The following is a 21193-nucleotide window of genomic DNA, read 5'->3' as shown; positions in this document are numbered from 1 at the left end:
TCAAATTCATTTGTGGCTTTGCCACTCAAGAGTGATAAGATTTTTAACTTGTTTGGATAAATGTGTTATCTTTCTCCAACCCATCATCATCATACATGAATTATTAAAATAAGTCATGGACAGCTGCAATCTTTTAAGTTTAGATGCATCTTGAGCAAAATTCAATCTCGTGGCCTTGAGGGAAGAGACCAGGGCTGTAAATACAGGGAGAGAATTCTCAAGAAGAACCCTTACTTGCCACTCCTTTTTCACGGGTCTGCGGGCCTGGATTTGTTCTGCACGCCTCAGAACTGCCGGTTGATTCACTTGTATTTTGGAGATCCAGCTAAGGTCTAAAGGCAAAAGAAGTTTAAAAGTTTTAAAAGTTTTATTAAACATATTCACCTGCTTTTACATGGTCCTTGAAAGGACAGATTTATCACTAAGTAGCAAAGCTCTTTTATGCCTTATATTTCTTTTTTGCTGAATTACAAATAAATAACCTCGTTGAAGGAAGCCCAGCCATGAAAAGGCCTACTTCGTGTAAAATCAAGTACATTTGGAACTAGGAGAACCTGTACTGATTCATTACACAGATATGTCTAACAACGGAGGAAAATGTGCTACTCATGCCACGGGCCTCACTTCTGCCAGCAGAGACTTATTTGTGAGTGTCCAGTCCAGGAGAATGAATGGTTAATAAACACATAGGTGAATTAATATTGGGGGTTAAAGGAATCCTTGCTGATAAAATTAATAACTACTAGATGCTGATAGGATACAGCCCATTCTTTCCTCAAAGGAGAATTTTTCAAAGTGTATTAGAAATTAGTGCACTGGGGCTTCCCTGGTGGCAAAGTGGTTAAGAATCCACCTGCCAAGGCAGGGGACATGGGTTCGAACCCTGGTCCGGGAAGATCCCACATGCCGCGGAGCAACTAAGCCCACGCGCCACAACTACTGAGCCTGCGCTCTAGAGCCCGTGAGCCACAGCTACTGAAGCCCGCGCGCCTGGAGCCCGTGCTCCGCAACAAGAGTAGCCACCACAATGAGAAGCCCGAACACAGCAACGAAGAGTAGTCCCCGCTCGCTGCAACTAGAGAAAGCCCGCGCACAACAACAGACCCAACTCAGCCAAAAATAAATAAATAAATAAATTTATTTTTTTTAAAAAAAGAAATTAATGCACTGACATAACAAAAGTCAGAAGAGGGAAAAGAAAAAACAAGCTGTTCTAAATTCTGGGAAACATCTCTTTTCTTCTGTTTTGAAATGCTCTCTCCTACCTGTATTCCACCCTCCATCCTCTTCTGGTTGACTGTAATTTCTATTTTAAACCCAGCCTAAATGTTAACTTTTGTGAAACCACTGCCTGCTCCCCAGATAGAAATAACATTTGGGTAGACCTCTACTACAGAGCTAGAACTAACATTTGGGTAGACCTCTACTACAGAGCTTGTATTTCATCAAGGAGTCGTAAAATTGTCTCTTGTACTTACGACAATGTGAGCCATGATCGTATCCGTCTTTGCGTGTCTAACACCAAACATAGTGTCTGGTGCATGTGCATTTCAACTTCACCCACAGACATTCTATAACAAAAGTGGCCTCCTCATAGTAAACTGGACACACACCCATTTATCTTCTATAACTAAACTCATTTCTGTATCTCTCTAGCAACCTCACGTTCCTGAAGAATCATCTTAAAAGAGCCTTAAAAGACTGCTGTGGGGGGCTTCCCTGGTGGCATAGTGATTAAGAATCCGCCTGCCAATGCAGGGGACACGGGTTCGAGCCCTGGTCCAGGAAGATCCCACATGCCGCAGAGCAACTAAGCCCGTGCGCCACAACTACTGAGCCCGCGCTCTAGAGCCCGTGAGCCACAGCTACTGAAGACTGCCTGCCTAGAGCCCGTGCTCCGCAACAAGAGAAGCCACTGCAATGAGAAGCCCGCGCACCGCAGCGAAGACCCAATGCAGCCAAAAATAAATAAATAATTTATTTTAAAAAAAGAAAAAAAAAACCTGCTGTGTGAAAGGTGATTCATTAGGAAACATGTCACAATTACACAATTCTTTATAACGTGATGGAGAAAACTGCTGAATGCATACTGTACTATGTAATAACACATATCATAATAGTAATAAAGTATTTGCATCCACCTCAAAGATAAGACCACCAAGAAAACCAGTTTCTACAAAAGACATTCTCTCATTTTCATTCAATTCTTCTTATCAATATTAACGGTATAGAAATTCCAAATTAGAGTCTGAGTGATTAATAATGATATTCTTGTATCACTGAAGAATGGGAGTTCCCCAGTGGCCTAGTGGTTAGGATTCCCAGCTTTCACTGCCATGGCCCAGGTTCAATCCCTGGTCAAGGAACTGAGATCCCACAAGCTGCACAGTGTGGCCAAAAAAGAAAAAGAATTTTAAAAATTAAAAATAAATATCACTGAAGAAGGAACAAAGTTTGAGCGCTTTTTTTTCTGGTTAAATTATTCTGTTAGTCAAAATCTTGTAACAAAACAGATTTTTAATGTTTCAATCCATCTGCTCCTTGAAGACACTGTATGTTTTCCAGCTTGTCTGCTGACCCAGCTTCACAGAGGAAATGGGAGTCTACGGTCAGGGACATGAAATCTGCCTCTTCTTCTCCACCCAAAGACTGATTTGGGTCTAGGTAGAGCCCAAGAGAGTCAGACCAGGCAGACATGCTAGACTCATCCCAATTTATCTAAGACCTGTAACAAGCCCTCTCTACCCAAAGACTGGAGAGGCTTTTTTTAAAAAAAAACTACTAATAATGGGGCTTCCCTGGTGGCGCAGTGGTTGAGAGTCCGCCTGCCTATGCAGGGGACACGGGTTCGCGGCCTGGTCCGGGAAGATCCTACATGCCGCGGAGTGGCTGCCCCCGTGAGCCATGGCCGCTGAGCCTGCGCGTCCGGAACCTGTTGCTCCGCAACGGGAGAGGCCACAACAGTGAGAGGCCCGCGTACCGCAAAAAAACAAAACAAACAAAAACAAAAAAACACTACTAATAATGGTGATTAGGTTCCTGGTAAAGATTGTTTCTCTGCCAACTGTCAAAATTACTTAAGTAAGGAGTGGCGTGAAATACAAGTCTGACCGCCAAGCCACTGCTGACAGTGGCCAAAAGAGGGAAGCCTAGGCGGTAGGGCAAGGCTTTGAGGGGTGGTCCTTAATCAGTCACATGACACCTCCTAGAAGCTCCCCTCCCCACCCCCAGGCCCTGCTGCAGGAGAGAGGTCTCAGGCCATCCCCGGACTCTTCATCATCGGGCTCCATCCTCCCTCAAGTACCATTTTCTCCCTCTCCACCCCGCCTAACCCTGAGGCACAGCCTTCCTAAACTCCTGGGAGCTCACTGACACATCACATCGTGTTCTGTCTCTGGACCTGTGTGTGCTGTTTGCTCCCTCCGCCTAGAATGCCCTCCGTTATCCTGACAATTCATTTGCCACCTTCTCTGTGAACCTTCCCTGAACTACACAGGTTGAGCTATTCCTTTGCTTCTTTGTGCTTCCATGCTTTCAATACTTACAGTCCATCTTTAGTGCCTTCTGAATGGCACTGATTTGTCCAGATGTTCGTATTCCCAACAGATTTTTAAAACTCCAAGCAAGGTACCTGACACACGGGTGGCATTCAAGAAATAAACTAAGGATTCCCAAAGACCAGAAATGATCTGGGCGACGTCTTTCCAAATTGCTTCTTCTTATTTTTGTTTTTTTTTTACTGCTTACTTTTTCCCCCCAGCCTGGTTGAGGTATAGTTGACAAATAAAAATAGTAAATATTTAAGGTGTATGTCCTGATAAATGTACACACTGTGAAATAATCACCACAGTCTAGCTAATTAACATTATCTATTGCTTCACACATTTTCTGTATCCTTTTTTCTTTTTGTTTTTTATGTATGCTGAGAACATTTAAGATCTACTCTCTTAGCAAATTTAAAGTATACAACAGAGCACTGTTAACTATAGTCACACTGCTATACAAAAGATCTCCAGGAACTCCTCATCTTGTATAATGAAACTCTGTACCCCAATTGCTTCTAATTAAAGGCTTTTGGATCTCCACAAGAGAAGCTGGGACAGAGACAGGAATGTAATACCTGAGGACATTCCCCTTAAAAACTAATTTTTAGTACAACTCCTCACCAAAGGTTAGAACCCACGAGGCCTGCTCTCACACGTTTCAGACACCACTTGACAGAGAGGTCCCTGCAAACCATCTCTGGGAGAATGTAACAGGATTACTCCTCCCACAGTATCACGGCTAAAAATATCTTTAGTGGTCATAAAATCATCCAGCCCCATAGTTAATCCAGCCACAGAATTTGCCTCTGTGATCTCCCATGGTAATGAATTATATAAGTGACTATCCCATTTTATTAGCACTTAATTTGCTACTCCTTAATTTCATCAAATAACCCTTGTTCTCCTCTTATGGGGTCTGGGGAAAAGAAAGGACTGACTGGCCTTTGTTATGTCCTTCACCATTTTTAATATTTTATTCGAGTACCCTTTAGCGTCTTTTTTTCCAGGAGAAGTGATTCTAAGGCACACAATCTCATCAGGATCATAGAAGCTTCTCTTATGGGGCCAGGAGGGGTTTCGAGTACACGGGCCTTTGGGGAGAACAGACGCGAAGCCACAATTGGAAGGTGATGATACTCCTTTCCGAAAACTCTCCCGACAAGAAAACCCCAGTGTTCCTCTTAGTATGCCATTTTGGCGGCTTTCAGGCCCTCCTTTCAGTTATAAATTTGTTCTCAAATACTCCTCTCACAATTTTTTATTATTCTTATTTTTCCTATTTAAGTCTCAGTGGGGACAGAGATCATTTTCCCTGCAAATGTACTTCATAGCCTTTCCATCACTTCCATTTGTCTGCAGGGACATTCCTGTACTTCTGTACAATATTCCTAAAACGTGTAATACCAATGACAACTCCACGAAAGGAGGTTTATGTTGTATTTTGATTTCACCTTTGTTCTCAAAGGAGAAAAATCAATTGTGATAATTCATTAGAGACTTGCCCAAATTTGGAAAAGAAAAACTAAACTTCCTGTGTTTTTACTTCTCATTCTTTCTGGGTTTTTACATTTAATTGTACCATCCAAATTTCTGCCTTAGTGTTGTCTCCAGTCATTTCTTCATATGCACTTGTGCAGTACATTTTTTTTTATTAATTTCTATTGGAGTATGGTTGCTTTACAAAGTTGTGTTAGCCTCCACTGCACAACACAATGAATCAGCCATACACACACAGATATCGACCTCCCTTTTGGACTTCTCTCCCATTTAGGTTACCACAGTGCATGAGGTAGAGTTCCCTGTGCTATACAGTACGTTCCCATCAGTTGTCTATTTTATACATAGTATCAATAATGTATATGTGTCAATCCCAGTCTCCCAATTCCTCCCACCCCACCCCTTTCTTGTGCAGTACATTTTTAATCCCAGAGTCTATTACTGAGAACCCCTTCCTACTGTAGGCACCCAGATGTCTATTATTTCTGTGTTGTTTATTTTCAGTTCTAATTTGCAACTTCCCAGGAATCAGTTACAAGTGCCTAGCACAGAAATAGGTGCTCAATAAACCCCTTGCATCACAGGAAATTTATCTTTTACCTCAGACACTGAAACTGGTGAAGTATCAACTTCATCATGTCTAGTCTTTCAAACTTAGCCCTGGTTATCTTTGTTAAAAAAAAAAAAAAAAAAAAAAAAAAAGGAGCCCTGAAGGTCAATATATGCCCGATCCAGCCAAGCTAAGAAGATATTCAATTTACATAAGTGAGGAGACTCAGCCTTGCCCAGGTCCTAAGCCATAAAGATACAAGACAGAGACTGTGCTGGGAGCCTCATCCTTTCCAGCAGGTGGGGTCTGGAATGAGTCTTCTTCCCAAGGTCTAGTCTAGCATCCAGTAAACCCTGGGTGAGCCCTCCAGGCATCCATGTCCCCACTGGGCATTAGCCAACTCTTCTAACATTCTACTGCGTAAGCGCAGTCCTTAGAATCCAGACGGACAGTCCGGAAACTAAAACAGCAGCAACCTAGCAGCATATATGGCCACAGCCCACAAAGCCCTGCTACTATGGTATCTCCCCACAGCAACTCTGCTCCTAAATCTCTAAGTCCCGACCCACATACATTCACCAGCCAGACCATTCTTCAGGTTACCAACCCAAGTCCATGTGAGTGATGAGTTTACTACACCCTCTGAAATACTTCCGTTAGACCGCTGGCACCAAGTTGAAGGCCAACTTGATCTGCCGATTGGTTTCCTCTGCACCAGTCTTGTCTATCCTCTGCTTACACTCCTCTTCCATCAGGCGGTCTTGCATCCCCAGCTACACGGGTTATGCCACTCTCTCAGAATACCTCATCAGAGCGGAAGGTAGTTCGGGTTCACGTGACAAGGTGTGTGCATGCCTGCACCGGGCTTTGCACAGCAGTGTCACATCAGGATTTTAAAGCTTCCTCACTTTTTTTTTTTTTTTTTTAACATCTTTATTGGGGTATAATTGCTTTACAATGGTGTGTTAGTTTCTGCTTTATAACAAAGTGAATCAGTTATACATATATATATGTTCCCATACCTCTTCCCTCTTGCGTCTCCCTCCCTCCCACTCTCCCTATCCCACCCCTCCAGGCTGTCACAAAGCACCGAGCTGATCTCCCTGTGCCATGCGGCTGCTTCCCACTAGCTATCTACCTTACTACGTTTGTTAGTGTGTGTATGTCCATGACTCTCTCTCGCCCTGTCAAAGCTCACCCTTCCTCCTCCCCATATCCTCAAGTCCGTTCTCCCCTCACTTTCTTTTTATCCTTCATCCCTCCTTGAGACATCAGCCATTTCTCAACTATTGCTGCTCTTTGGTAACCAGCTGCCTACTTCTGTCAATCATGCTCCTCGATTTATTAGCTACTGTCAGCGGTGACTCTGGACAATGAAAGGAGAACCCAACCGTTTACTGTGGCACCTAAAACACTGTTTGGTCCAGTCCTCAGTTGGCTATTTCAGCTCCACTTGTTCCCAGGATGCCCATAACCACTTGGTTATCAGCCTCAAAAGCTTAGCAGCAGTTGGTGGCTGCAGTTACGCAGCTAGACGAGCATAAATCCTTGGTGGAACAAAGTGCCCACGTGCAAGTCCTACAACCTCTCCACTTAGCGTTTCCTCAGTACAGGCACTGTGCTAAACGGTGTGAGGAACGCAGTGGCAGTAAATAGGTTGTTCCTCTCCTGAAAAAGCTTGGGGAGGAAAGGAAGTGAATAATACAAAATGTAAGCCCACACATGAGAGCAAAAAGCAATGCTTTCAACCAGCGGCTCCCAACTGATCCCACAGGTTCCATCAGTTAGGAATCTTTCAGTTGAAAAATGATGAAAACTGACTTTGTTGACTGAAACAGAAAGGGAAGGATATTACGAACTCAGATAATGGAGAAGAGAAGAACAAGATCAGAAAACAGACAGGAACCAAAGAGAGCCAAAAGCTGGAAGAATAATGCCAGCGTTTAAGAGCAACAGTCTGGCCAAGATGCCACCAGCAGCTGCTGCCGGACACCACCGCCATCTTGAACTCACTCGGGGCCCCAAGTCCATATAAACACATCCGGTACTTGACCCATGCGTGACTGTGGGGCCCGGTAGGAGAGGAAAGATCTACTCCTTCCTCTGTAGTAGACCCAACCGAGTCTACATACTAGGAGATCTCCCAACAATAAGAGGATGTGAGTTGGTTGTTGAAGAGCAGAAAAGGATAAATGTCTATGACAATGATCAATAAGTTCGGGACATGCTAGATGGGAAAGCTTCTCTTGGAGATGCAGAAGGTACAGTAGCTTATTATAACTCTACGAGAAAGCCCACATTTAAGAAACCTCTGGAATTTTCTTTAATCCAGCACTTCTCAAACTTGACCACTAAATGTTTTTTCCCTATAACATACTTACCACACTGGCTGGACAATAAGGCAAGTTCAGATGAAGGGTAGGTTAGAGTAGGCTCATCCAGTTGGCCAGAAAAAAACCCTTCCTGGATAAGCGGAGATTTGAAATTGGCCCTGAAGTATGGCCCTCAACCATGGCATTTTTGGTTGTCACAGCTTCGGGTGGGAAACTGCCACTTGCATCTAGTGAGCAGAGGCCAAAAGTGCTGGTAAACTTCCTACAATGCACAGGACTGATGGTACCGCCTTCCACAATAAAGAATTATCTGAGCCCAAGTGTCAATAATGCCAAGGTTGAGAAACCCTGCCCGAGTGATGGGCAGGCTTCACGAAAAATATAGAGGAAGTACAAGAGGTTTGTGGGTAACAGGAATACCAGGAACAAATGCAGGTTGGCTCTATTTGATTGACAGTGGCTTACCTGTAAAGCTCCTTAAGTACCAGGCTAAGGAGTCTAGATCTGTGCTAGCCCATCAGTAGCCACTGGCCACATGCAACTCTTCGAGAACTTGAAATGTGGATCATCAAAATTGAGATGTGCTTTACGTACAAAATACACAGCAGATTTCAAAGATTTAGTACAAAAAAGGCATGTAAAGTATCATTTTAGCTACGTTTTGATACTGACTACATACTGAATTGAAATAATATGTGGGACACATTTGGTTAAATAAAGTGTTATTAAAATTATGTTCACCTGTTTCTACTTTTTACAACATGCATACTAGAAGATTTTTGATTACTTTGTGTTGCACATTATATTTCTATTAGACAGCACTGCTCTAGACTTTATCCTAAAACTGATCAGAGCCACTGAAAATTTCCAAACTGGGCTGTAACAGAATTAAAGAAGTATTTACTAAAAATTAATCAGCATACAGTATATGTCCCATAGAAATGCTTACACGAGTATGCAAATGCAAATATGAAAAGGTATTTATGGTAGTATTATTGCAAATGACACCAAGATCTATGATCAGCTCAATGAAACACAGCAAATCCATAATACAGAATATGATCCAGCCATTAAAAAGAATGAGGTAGATCAGTAAGTACTGTCACGGAAAACTGATTATGATTCATTCCTAAGTGAAAATAAGTAACCTGCACAGCAGTGATTTTTTAAATTAAAAATGTTTAAAAAAAACCAAAAGTACAAAACATATATCTGTTGGTATATGTGCAAAAAAATAACAGAATGTATACCAAGTTGACAAAAGTGTTTCTCTTCAGAGGTAGAATTACATTAAGATTTCTACTTTCATTTACATAATACTTTAAACTTTTTACAAAGAGCATGCATTACCTTATGGAGCAGTAAAAACAAAATATACTTAACTCTTTGGAATTAAGAGGCACTGCCAAGTAGCAGTGTGCAGGACAGGTGGAAAGGGAGGGAGACAAGAGTAGGTAGACCAGTAAGACGGCAGCTGCTGTAGCCCAGGCATCAGCATGTGTAGTGTCTCCCTGGGGCATTTCACCCCACCAAACCTTTCACGACCAATCCTTGGCCACAGAGATCTTCCACAAGGCCAGCCTGACACAACGGCACAGTGCCAGGCAGAAATGACAATACCAGATGCCACTGTTACTGCTCCCATAGAAAAGATCACCAAAACCTTAGCACCATGGGCCACCAGACAGAAGCTGATTATTACATGAATCCTATATGATACCAAACATCACACCTGGGCAAGACGGGCCCACACTCTAGAGAGCCTGCTCTGCTCTGGCCCTCCCATAGCAGTGCCCTTCCCCGTAGGTAAGGAGTCTGTGGCGCCAAGAGTACAGACTTTCCCCAAGATCACATTCCCCTTCTGGTCCAGGCTCAAGGTGCACAGGACCCCAGCATTTCCAGGCTAAATGGCTCTAGGCCTACTTACAGAGTCTACGGGGGTCTCCATCCCAAAGTCAACAGCTGATACATAAGATAAGAGACAGACAAGGGACTTTCTTCATGGGAAGCTTGCTAAATGCAATTCTGGCTATGAATTACATTTATTCATTCAACTAACATCAAAGGAGTACCCACGATGGTGCCAGCACTGATGTAGGCTCTGCGGATTCAGCAGCGGATAAACAAACAAACCCTTACTCTCACAGAGCTTTTTCTAATGAGAAGAGACAGATAAACATATACATACATATTGGTCCTCACTAGGGGAACCACATCATCCTAGTTCACCCAGGACATGTCCAGTGTACACCCCCTGTCCCATCTGGTTTAGCATTTGTCCCGTATATTTTGTTTTTTAACAAACCTTAAAACAAACTAGCATGGGTTTGGTAGACTCCAGCTTCTACCACCATCACCAGTAAAAGTGTGTGAGAGACAAGAGCAGTGAAGAGATCTCAGCTGGACATGTGGGTCACTCTGCAGAGGCCAAAACTTCACTCTTTTCCCCACCCTTCTTCCAGCCATTACAAAACTAACACTACCAGCATTCTGGACATACGTTGACGAGGACAGGTACTTGCAATGCTGGCGGCGCCCTCCAGTCTTGGATGGTGGTGGGAGAAATATGCAATATAAGTTTTATATAAGTCATGGGTGCTTTAAAGAGAAAAATGAGTTAAATTAATTCAAATACTGGCTTATTTTTAAAAACCTAACATTAAATCAAAGAAAAAAATTTCAGAAATCTATTCGTTGAAGGTTAAACACCTGACATTATTGTGACTGCCAATGTAAATTCAGTTAAAGAGGTTAGCACTGAACAAATAATTACTTGATTTTGCAGAGATGACACAGATGCAAATTTTGTTGGAGTATAGCATCACAATAAAAACAATGTTCTTATTAAGAAACCCAGGGAGCAGAAATACACTTGAATCTGGTTGTGACAGACACCTAACTTATAATTTCATCCAAATAAGCTTCCATAGTCTAACAATCAAAACACAAGCTATAGCTGTCAAATTTTAAATATTTTATATATACACAGAATAAGTGAACTACCTGATCTTTGTGAGAAAGCTGATGTTCAATTAAAAATAAATACTTCTTCCTGGCAGTGTGCACTATCTCTTTGCTGGTTATCATCAGTTGATTATTAGGAACATTTGACTGTTTGAAGAGGAAGAACCATTTTGTCAATCAGCCTAAGCTGACATACACAACTCTTGAACTATTTTATAAATGAGACCTTTAAATGTTGGCTTTACTTTTTTTTTTCAATATCAGTTGAAAAATCTTTTTTTAAAAAAACTTATTAAATAAATAAAACACCCAAAGCCTCCAGCTTTTGAAACTTAGTGAACTACCACTATTGTTGACAACTGTTTGTAAATATTGCAAACAGGAAGACACTGAAATTTATCCCTCTACAAATGAGAGGACTTGGACAAATTAAATGAGATTTCAACTAGCGTACAGGTTGAATTTTAAAATTCTAAAATTGTACTTTGGAATATCTCGACTTAGCTGTTTTGCTTACCATCTATCCCTATGTAACAAACCACCACAAAATGTCATGCCGAGAAACAGCAAGCCTTTTATTATTTACCCGGATTCTGTTGGTTGACTGGGGCTCAGCTGGGCAGTTCTACTGCTCTCACTTGACATCTCGTGTGGTGGCCCCAGATGATGATGAGATGGCTGCACTCACATGTCCGGTGCCTCAGAGGAGCGGCAGGAGACTGGGCTCTGCCGGGACACCTCCATGTCGGTCCGAACGTCCCCCTCTCCACGTGCCATTTCCAACAGGGCAGCTGAACTTCTCACAGAGCAGCTGAGGGCTCCCCAATCATACAGCAGCTATTATCATTTCTGTCACCTTCTGTAGTTAGAGTGAGTCTCGGGTGAGCCCGAATCAATGCAGCAGAGGATGACACAAAGACATCAATCCCGGAGACCTGGTCCATCTTTGGAGACTGGCTACTCTAAGCTCCTATTTTAAACTGCATACATTTACTTTCTGTACTGTAAAGAACTTAAGGGTTCTACACCTAATTCCAATGTGGGGAGAAGGGGTTTCCCACACTACCACAATGCTCCAGACACCAGCTGGATGTCCTACAATTCAAGTCAGTTCTGACACTATCTACCCAGAGATATTATCATCAGATTCCCCAGGTTAAGGGCTCAGTCCCACAAGACTGCCCCACCCCCTACCTCCCCCCCACTTTAGACCTAGATGCAAGTCCAGGTTACCACCTGTGTTTCTGACCTACCACTGGAGGTTCCAACAACCCCCTCCGTGGATTCGATTAATTTGCTAGACCAGTTCACAGGAATACTAGATTATCAGTTTATTATAAAAGGATATAACTGAAACAACTACATGAAAGAGATGCAAAGGGAAAGGCGGGGGAAAGGGCAAAGAGCTTCCAAGTCCTCTCTAAGAGAATGACTCCCTGAATACCACATGTTCACCAAGCCATAAGTTCTCCAAACCCTAACCCTTTTGGGGTTTTATGGAGGCTTCATTACACAGGCATGATTGATTACATCACTAGCCATGATATGCGATTGAACTCAACCTCCAGCCCCTCTCCCTAACCCACAGGTCAGTTAAGGGGTGGCAGAGAAAGTTCCAACAACCTCATCAGTGGCTGGTTCTCTAGGCAACCAGGCCCCACGCTTAGGTAAGGCCCAAAAACCACATCGTTGCCATAACCAGACACCTTTATAGCTCTCATCATAGGAAATCTGAAGGGTTTAGGAGCTCTGTGCCGAGGAAGGATGAACACTAAATATATATTTCTTACTGTAAATCACAATGTCACAGAAACGAAACTGAGAGGGCCTGTGACATTACAGTATATAGACTTAACAAAACCTTCAAAAGAATCATAAACTGAGACAGCTTATTTGACAAGTTTTGTCTTATAAAAATATATATTATTTTGCCTCAGAATGGAGCAAAGTACATTAACGGTGAAACTACCTGTGCTGAAATATTTACACATTTCAATACAAAAACCCATGAGAATTGAGAATACTCTCCATTTACAGAATGTGTTCTAAGTTTACCAAGTACCTTCAGCATTTGTAAATATTTTGTCAATTAAAAATATTATGTTCCACAAAGAAAAATCAATTGAAGGTGTCAAGGCTTTCAAAGTTAAGAAATATAAAATGAAAGTTTGAAAAAATTGCTGAACATTTTAATACTTTAAGAAACTGAAAAAAACTATTCTTCAAAAAACTACCAATGGCATATCAGAGATGATACAGCTAAGAAACTAATTAAAGCTGAGTAATAATTCAACTTACGTTATTTTATAATGCTGAAAAATTAATAGGAATACATTTTTTATTTTGATGCACGTGAATATATTTTCCTTTAGGATGAATTTTTTACAAGTTTTTGAACAGTTATTTTCTCTTGAACAGAAGGCCCACCAAAAAATAAAAACAATTTGTTAATCAATAAATATTTTTCAATTATACCATTTTAAGTATTTATAGTGCCCCTTTTCACGATCAGAAGTATTTAGTTTGAATGCTAGGTCACCCCTATCAAAATCCAACTCAGGCCTTGTTTTGTGCCTCATGATATGATATAAAATGAAATAAACAGCACCACTTATGCAGTACTCTTATCAGAACTGTTAATCTGAATCTAATCAAGTTTTAGATATGTGATGGTTAATTTTATGTGTCAACTTGACTGGGCTGCAAGGTGCCCGGATATGTGGTTAAACATTATTTCTGGACGTGTCTTGTGAGGGTGTTTATGGATGGGCTCGACACTTAAAGACTGAGTAATGCATATTGCCCTCCCCAAGGTGGGTGGGCTCATCCAATCTATTGAAAACCTGAATAGAATAAAAGGCTGATTAACAAAGAATTCTCTTTCTCTACCTGACTGTCTTTGAGTTGAGACATCAGTATTCTCCTAGCTCTGGACTTGGACTTGGACTGGAAGTACACCATAAGCTCTCCTGGGTCTCCAGCTTGCCAACTGCAGGTACTGGACCTCTCAGCCTCTAAAATCACAAGAGCCAATCCTTATATTAAATCAATCAATCAATATCTCTCTCTCTCTCTCTCTCTCTCTCTATATATATATATGTATATATATGTGTGTGTGTGTATGTATGTATGTATATAACTATCTATCTATCGATCTATATATCTATCCATTTATCTATTATTGGTTCTTTTTTTCTAGAGAAGCCAGACTAACACAAGATATAACTTCCAAATTAAAGAAAATACATTAGATAGAGAAATAAGTTAAGCGACATCATGAGGAAATAATCAGATACATCTAGAAGTTGGGGCAATCTACAGGTCAGGTAACCCGGTATCATCGAACTCATGGCAGTTAAAAAAAAAGGGGGTGTTCCAGATTAAGGGAGACAAATACAACAATTGAATATAATGCACGGTCCTTCTTTGGATCCTCGCTTGAACAAACCAGCTATAAAATACCCTAAGGGGACAACCAAGGAAATTTAAATGTGTACTTGGTATTACAGGATATCAAGGAATTATTTTAAATTTGGTTATTGTCTGGACTTCCCTGGTGGTGCAGTGATTAAGAATCCGCCTGCCAATGCAGGGGACACAGGTTCAATCCCTTGTCTGGGAAGATCCCACATGCCACAGAGCAACTAAGCCCGTGCGCCACAACTACCGAGCTTGCACTCTAGAGCCCGCAAGCCACAACTACTGAAGCCCATGTGCCTAGAGCCCGCACTCCACAAGAGAAGCCACCGCAGTGAGAAGCCCGGGCACCGCAACAAAGGGTAGCCCCCGCTCGCCTCAACGAGAGAAAGCCCGCATGCAGCAACGAAAACCCAACGTAGCCAAAAATAAAAATAAATAAATAATAAGTAAATTTTTAAAAAATCTTGTTATTGTCACAATGGTATTATGGTATTGCAAGAAAATACCTTTATTTCCTAAAGATGCAAAAACTATAAATGAAATGTCACGATGTCTGTACTTTTAATTTAAAATGTTTCAGAAAAAAAACTGCCAAAGTACACAGCAAATTATTAGCAGCTCTTAAGTCTAGGTGATTGGTATATATGGGTGTTCTTTATATTAGACCTTCTACTTTTTGGAATGTTTGAAATCTTAAAAAAAAAAAAAAACTATATACAAAAACAAGCTAAATAAATAACACAATGAATAAGGGAAACCAATATAGTCAGCCTCCAAAATTACCCTCTGTGATTCTTATCTCCTGATATTCACGCTCCTTCCACAATGAATAGGACTGACCTGTGTGACCAATAAGATACTGTAGAAATATCAGTGTGTGACTTCCAACAATTGGTAATAAAACGCATTGAGGCTTTTGCCTTACTATCTAGGATCTAGGAGAAGTCAGAGGCCATGTCATAAGGACACTCGAGCAGCCCTAAGGAGAGGTCCACGTGGCCAAGAACTGAGGGCTTTCACCAGTTGCCAACACTAACTGCAAACACTGGAGGGAGACGCTTTGGAAGTGGAACCCCAGGTCCAGTCAAACCTGCAGGTGACTGCAGCCTGGGCTGATAACTCGACTGCAACCTCATGAGAGACCCCACGCCAGAACCACACAGCTAAACCACTCCCAAATTTCTGACCCACAGAAACTGTGTGACATGATAAATGTTTATTGTTGTTTCAGGTCATTAAGTTTTGCAGTAATTTACTTTATAGCAATAAATAACATACAGAAACCAATATGAAAAGCTTGTAATAGCAAACTGCTTCACAAGTACAAAGTGGCAGACTAAGCACTATTTTTTTCCTTCTCAAACTTTAAAACGTAAATATTTGACATTCCACTAATACAAATGTGTAAATCAAATTACACTGAAACTCACTTATATAGGTATCTAAAAACTAAACAATACATTTATGATTAGAACACTTTACTGTACATATTGTGCCCTGCTAGCTCTGCAAGTTTGTGCCCTCCCTCTACCCTGATTCATATGTTGAAACCTAATTCCCAAAGTAATTGTATTTGGAGGTTGAGGCCCCTAGGAGGTGAACAGGTCATGAGGATGGAGCCCTCATGAATGGGATTACTGCCCTTATAAAAAAGGCCCCAGGGCTTCCCTGGTGGCGCAGTGGTTGAGAGTCCGCCTGCCGATGCAGGGGATACGGGTTCGTGCCCCGGTCCGGGAAGATCCCACATGCCGCGGAGCGGCTGGGCCCGTGAGCCATGGCCGCTGAGCCTGCGCGTCCGCAGCCTGTGCTCCGCAACGGGAGAGGCCACAACAGTGAGAGGCCCGCGTACCGGGGAAAAAAAAACACTTTGATAAAAAAGGCCCCAGAGAGATCCCCTACCCCTCTCCCTTGTCAGGTTACAGTGAAAACACAGCCACCAACGAGGAAGCTGGTCCTCATCAAACATCGAATCTGCCGGCACCTTGACCTTGGACTTCCCAGCCTCCAGAACTGTGAGAAATAAATTCCTGTTTCTTATAAGCTGCACATTCTATGATATTTCTGCTATAGCAGCCTGAATAGACTAAGACATACCTCAATTAAATGTTTTTAAAAACTACAGTGATACTCTATAGGTTAAAATAGCATAGCAATGGGTGCCCCTGTTTTTAAATCCACCTCAATTTATTTACAAAGCTAACAAATTTTTCACTTTTCAAAATACCCTTAGCTTGATGTCCATCAGCTGTTTTTCTAAGCTCTCCTGCAAAGAGTTCTGTTAGCACTGAAAATATTATTTGCCATTATAAAACTGGTGTCAACCAATGACCGACCTCCCTGGGGAACAAATAGCTGCTATTTCCCTTGTACTCTTTCCTGCTATTGTTTAAACATGTTGAAATCTATGAAAAAAGCAGTACTTTTTACTCTGTTGGCATTTTTCTTAAACTCTTAGGGGAAGCATTATCAAAAGGTTTTTCAGAAACTGCGTATTTCTCCAGGTTTCCAGTAGGAAGCATTTCATTAACTAGTTCAAAGAACTGTTAACCTGCCAGGTTGGGACTGTATAGTTTTCCTCAGCAGTCCACTTATCAAAGCTGTTTGAGAAATGTCCTCTTGGCGGTTAAAATATCCAAGAGTTCCCACCCATTTCGTTTTTAATTTACTAGAGTTCCAAGTGAGTTTACTGTAAAACTTTTAACAGCACGGTGGTAACACGACTGAACCCACAGGCCATCTACTGAGGCCTTGTACTAGGCTGCCATGTTAGGAGCTTCAGAGGAGCACGAGGGGCACCAGCTCTGGATACACAGCACTGCCCTGGAAGAAAGGGATTCCAGATTCTGGTTCTGTGATATGGGCATTATTGGATTTGGAGTTGGAAAACCACGGACAACTGTTTATGGAGCACTGACTGTGCTGGGCACTTTTACAATGTTTTTATAGTACAGCTGGTGTGATGATATAGGTCTTCGCTGATTAACTTACCCACCAGGTTAGAAAGCCATCATTGCCAAGGAGGAAAGAACCAGCCAGCTTGGTGTGACAGTCATCATTCAATGGATCTGGGCAGGAGTGGTAAACAGAGGACATGACGGTACAGAAAAGGGCAGGACACTGGGTTCTGGCTCCAACTCCGTCACTACACTCCGTCACTATGAGAAGGCTAGGCCGGCCAAGGAAGCTTTCAACAGTCCTACTTGCCCTGATAGATGAGCAGAAACTAACTGCAAGTCAAGGAGAGGGAAGACATTTCAAATGGGTATAATATGAATAAAGACCAATATAGGAATGGTGATGGTCTGTTCACAGAACCATAACAATGACCAAAAGTTGTGTCTGGGAATAAAGATATGGTGGCATAGATAAGGTGGTAGCAGGTCACAGAGAATCTTGAAATGTAGACAGAGGACCCCACATGTGAAATACTGGAGAACTCCTGTTAATTGATTTGATCAGTTGGTATGTAAGATAGAATGGAAAGGGGGGAAAACTACGGCCCAGTTGCTGCCAATTCTGTATAACAAACATTTACTTTTTTCAAAACCTGGGAGGAAAAAAATAAGTTAGTTTAAAACAGTTGAAAGAAACAGTTAAAAGGAAAAAAAAAACAGGGCCAAACGGGTAGGTTCTTTTGCCTTTGATATCAAATTACAATGTCAAATACAGAGGTAAATAAAATGGGCATATTAGAACACATATGCATTCTCTAAAGCAGACTGAGAACACCTGAAAACAGGTCATCGGGAAAATAAACAGGAATCTGAATTCAAGTCAGCTATAAACAGATTTAGTAAGTCCTATCACACCAGGTGCCAAAATTAGTTAGATAACTTGCAACCAAGAGATGTGAAAATAAGAGTAGAAATGAGGACCTTAAGCCTTCTTCTGCCTTTTTAATGAGTAAACAAGGGGCACGGTGCTATGGAAGTTTAAGAGAAAGTGAGGGTTTGCTGCTGGGGGAACTAAAAAAAAAAGTCATGTTGGAAGAACTGCACCAACAGCTATGAAGAGGTAGAGATGGAGGTGGCGGGTAGCTGAGGAGGCAAAAAGCAGCATTGGAAGCAAGACTCTAAGGCGGAAGAACTCAAATTTAGTTCAGGAAAACTCCAACATTTTTTTCTTTTCTGAAGAATCAAGCACATATCAGAGAGAAACAGAAACAAAGCCTGAAAGATGAAGATTGGTAGATTGAGACAATTATATCTAACTCAACAGAAAACCGGGAGACATTTCAAAGTTTTAAACCTGGGAAGTGTCATTATAACCTGCCCTAGGATTCTAAAGGCAAATTCAAAAGTTCTTGCAAACCATTAGTTTGCCATCTGAATACTTAGGTACAAGTAACAGCTAATCTAAATTTCAGCATCTACTTAAAACTACTCTAATTGGTCATATTACCACTACAAAAAACAAACAAACCTCAAGTGACATCTAGAAGACAAAGTCAGCAAGCAACTTAAGACAAATTAACAAGAAAACTTATGACTAATGTAAACATTCAACTCTTCACAAAGTCCAACTTCTCACACCCAATGTGGTAAGTTTAAATCCTGACTCCTAAGCAAGAATTTCATTTAGAACCTCACTGCCTTTATTTACATATCTGAAGAAGACATGGTATTAATTAGTTAATATTACTAACCACCAAAAGAGGGATTCCCTTCAATCTACAAATCACCTTTGGTATTACATCCCTGGTGCCATTTTTCTGATTATATAGACGGTTGTCACAAATTGACAACTTACTTGCTCCCCTTTCCCAAGTAATACTGATATATCTACTCAAATTTATAAGCCTTCTGCCTAGAATACTATTCCCTCATTCTCACCTGGCAAGCTCCTTTCTCATCCTTCAGATATCAGTTTAATCATTCCCTATGAAGCTTTCCCTGACACCCCATATACATCAGGTGCCCCTAATCACGTGCTCTCTCAACACCCTGTACTACTTCTGCAGTCAAGATTATCATAGAGAAAACAGAAGGAACAGTGAAAGTTGAAAGCCAGAGCTACCACCAGCTCCCTTCCCTTCCTCTACCCTCAGAACACTAGCAGTGTAGCTTCTGTTCCCCCAGGCAGAAGACTGGAGGATTCAACTCTGCAGAAACGGACCAGGCCAAGAAGAAAGACCCAACGTTAATCAACAGCTGGGAGTCTTTCAATGAAATGCCCCAGCAGGACCATCCTATAGTTGAGAAGCCCCACTCATGCCCAAAAAGCATCTAATGAGCTTTTTACTGATACAAAAATTGGAGGAATTTTCCAAGGACAACACTCATTTCTCACATCAATTATAAGTAGTGGGGTGGGGAGGCCCCCAAGACCACCCTCAGGTTTGATAATTTACTAAAAGGACTTCTGGAATTCATTGAAAGCTAAAAAGCTGTCAATATTATACTCACAGTTATGGTTCATTACAGCAAAAGAATATGGATTAAAATCAGCCAAGGAAGAGACATACGAGGCAGAGTCCAGGAGAGTTCCAAACACAGAGATTCCAGCTGTCCCCTCTCAGTGGAATAACGAACAGCTTTAACTCCTCTTGGCAGCAATGCACGGTAATATGCAGAGTACTGCCAACAAAGGAAGCTCACCTGGGTCTCGGCATCCAGAGTTCTCATGAGGGTTTGGTCACAAAGACATGGTTACCGGTCCCCTGATACCCATGACCCAAAGCATTCACCATGAACCACACTGTTAGGTCATCTGGTGTGGCCCAAAACCACTCCTATCAGGCAGGACATTTCAAGGACTTAGAGATTACCTCCCAAAGCCAAAGGCAAAAACTAGAACTCTCTTTAGATAAGACTAAATTCTCTACAGTAATTCTCTAAGTTCCATCCCGTTACAGGCAGACCTCAGAGATCCTGCAGGTGCAGTTCCAGACCACTGCAATAAAGTGAATATCGCGATAAAGTCATACAATTTTTTGGTTTCCCAGTGTATATAAAAGTTATGCTTATACTGTACTGTAATCTATTAAGCGTGCAATAGCATTATTTCTAAAAAAAGATGTATATGTCTTAATTAAAAAATAATTATTGCTAAAAAATGCTAACCATCATCTGAGCCTTTGGTGAATCGTAATCTTTTTTGCTGGTGAAGGGTCCTGCCATGAAGCTGACGGCTGCTGACTGATCAGGGTCGTGGTTGCTGAAGGTTGCAGTGGCTGTGGGAATTTCTTAAAATAAGACCACAATGAAGTCTGCCGCATCACTTGACTCTTCCTTTCACCAACGATTTCCCTGTAGCATGCAACGTTGTTTGACAGCATTTTACCCACAAAAGAACTTCTTTCAAAATTGGACTCCATCTTCTTAAACCCTGCCGTGCCTTTATCAACTAAGCTTATGTAATATTCTAGATCTTCTGTTGTCATTTCAAGACTCTTCACAGTATATTCACCAGGAGTGGATTCCATCTCAAGAAACCACTGTCTTCGCTCATCCATAAGAAGCAACTCCTCATTCGTTCAAGTATTATCATGAGATTGCAGCAATTCAGTCACATCTTCAGGCTCCACTTCTAATTCTAGTTCTCTTGCTATTTCCACCACATCTGCAGTTACTTCGCCCCCGTGAAGTCTCAGACCCCTCAAAGTCATCCATGGGGGTTGGAATCATCTTCTTCCAAACTCCTGTTTATGTTGATATTTTGACCTCTTCCCATGAATCATGAATGTTCTTAGTGACACCTAGAATGGTGAATACTTTCCAGAAGGTTTTCAATTTACTTTGCCCAGATCCATCATAGGAATCACATGGCAGCCTTACAAAATGTGTTTCTTGAATAATAAGAATTGAAAATCAAAATTACTCCTTAATCCATGTGCTGCAGGATGGATGTTGTTGTCAGCAGGCATGAAAACAACATTAATCTCA

General features: G+C 41.6%; 1 protein-coding gene across 12 annotated transcripts in view; it reads right to left on the bottom strand.

Annotated features, from left to right (window-relative positions):
- Positions 1-21193, bottom strand: part of DERA (deoxyribose-phosphate aldolase) — a 361861-nt gene that overhangs the window by 319425 nt on the left and 21243 nt on the right. For all 12 annotated transcript variants that reach the window (XR_003791050.1, XR_003791049.1, XR_003791053.1 and 9 more), the window contains exon 2: positions 235-332. Coding sequence is in view for 1 of the 12 variants with exons in the window: in XM_029204890.1 (XP_029060723.1) it covers positions 235-332 (98 nt within the window). In the remaining 11 variants the exon portion in view is untranslated. The remainder of the gene's footprint in view (positions 1-234; positions 333-21193) is intronic.

This window comes from Monodon monoceros, unplaced genomic scaffold (assembly GCF_005190385.1).
Source record: "Monodon monoceros isolate NGI ecotype Baffin Bay Population unplaced genomic scaffold, NGI_Narwhal_1 Super_Scaffold_6, whole genome shotgun sequence".
In the NCBI taxonomy this organism is placed as follows: domain Eukaryota; kingdom Metazoa; phylum Chordata; class Mammalia; order Artiodactyla; family Monodontidae; genus Monodon; species Monodon monoceros.
This window is presented reverse-complemented; position numbering and strand designations above follow the sequence as displayed.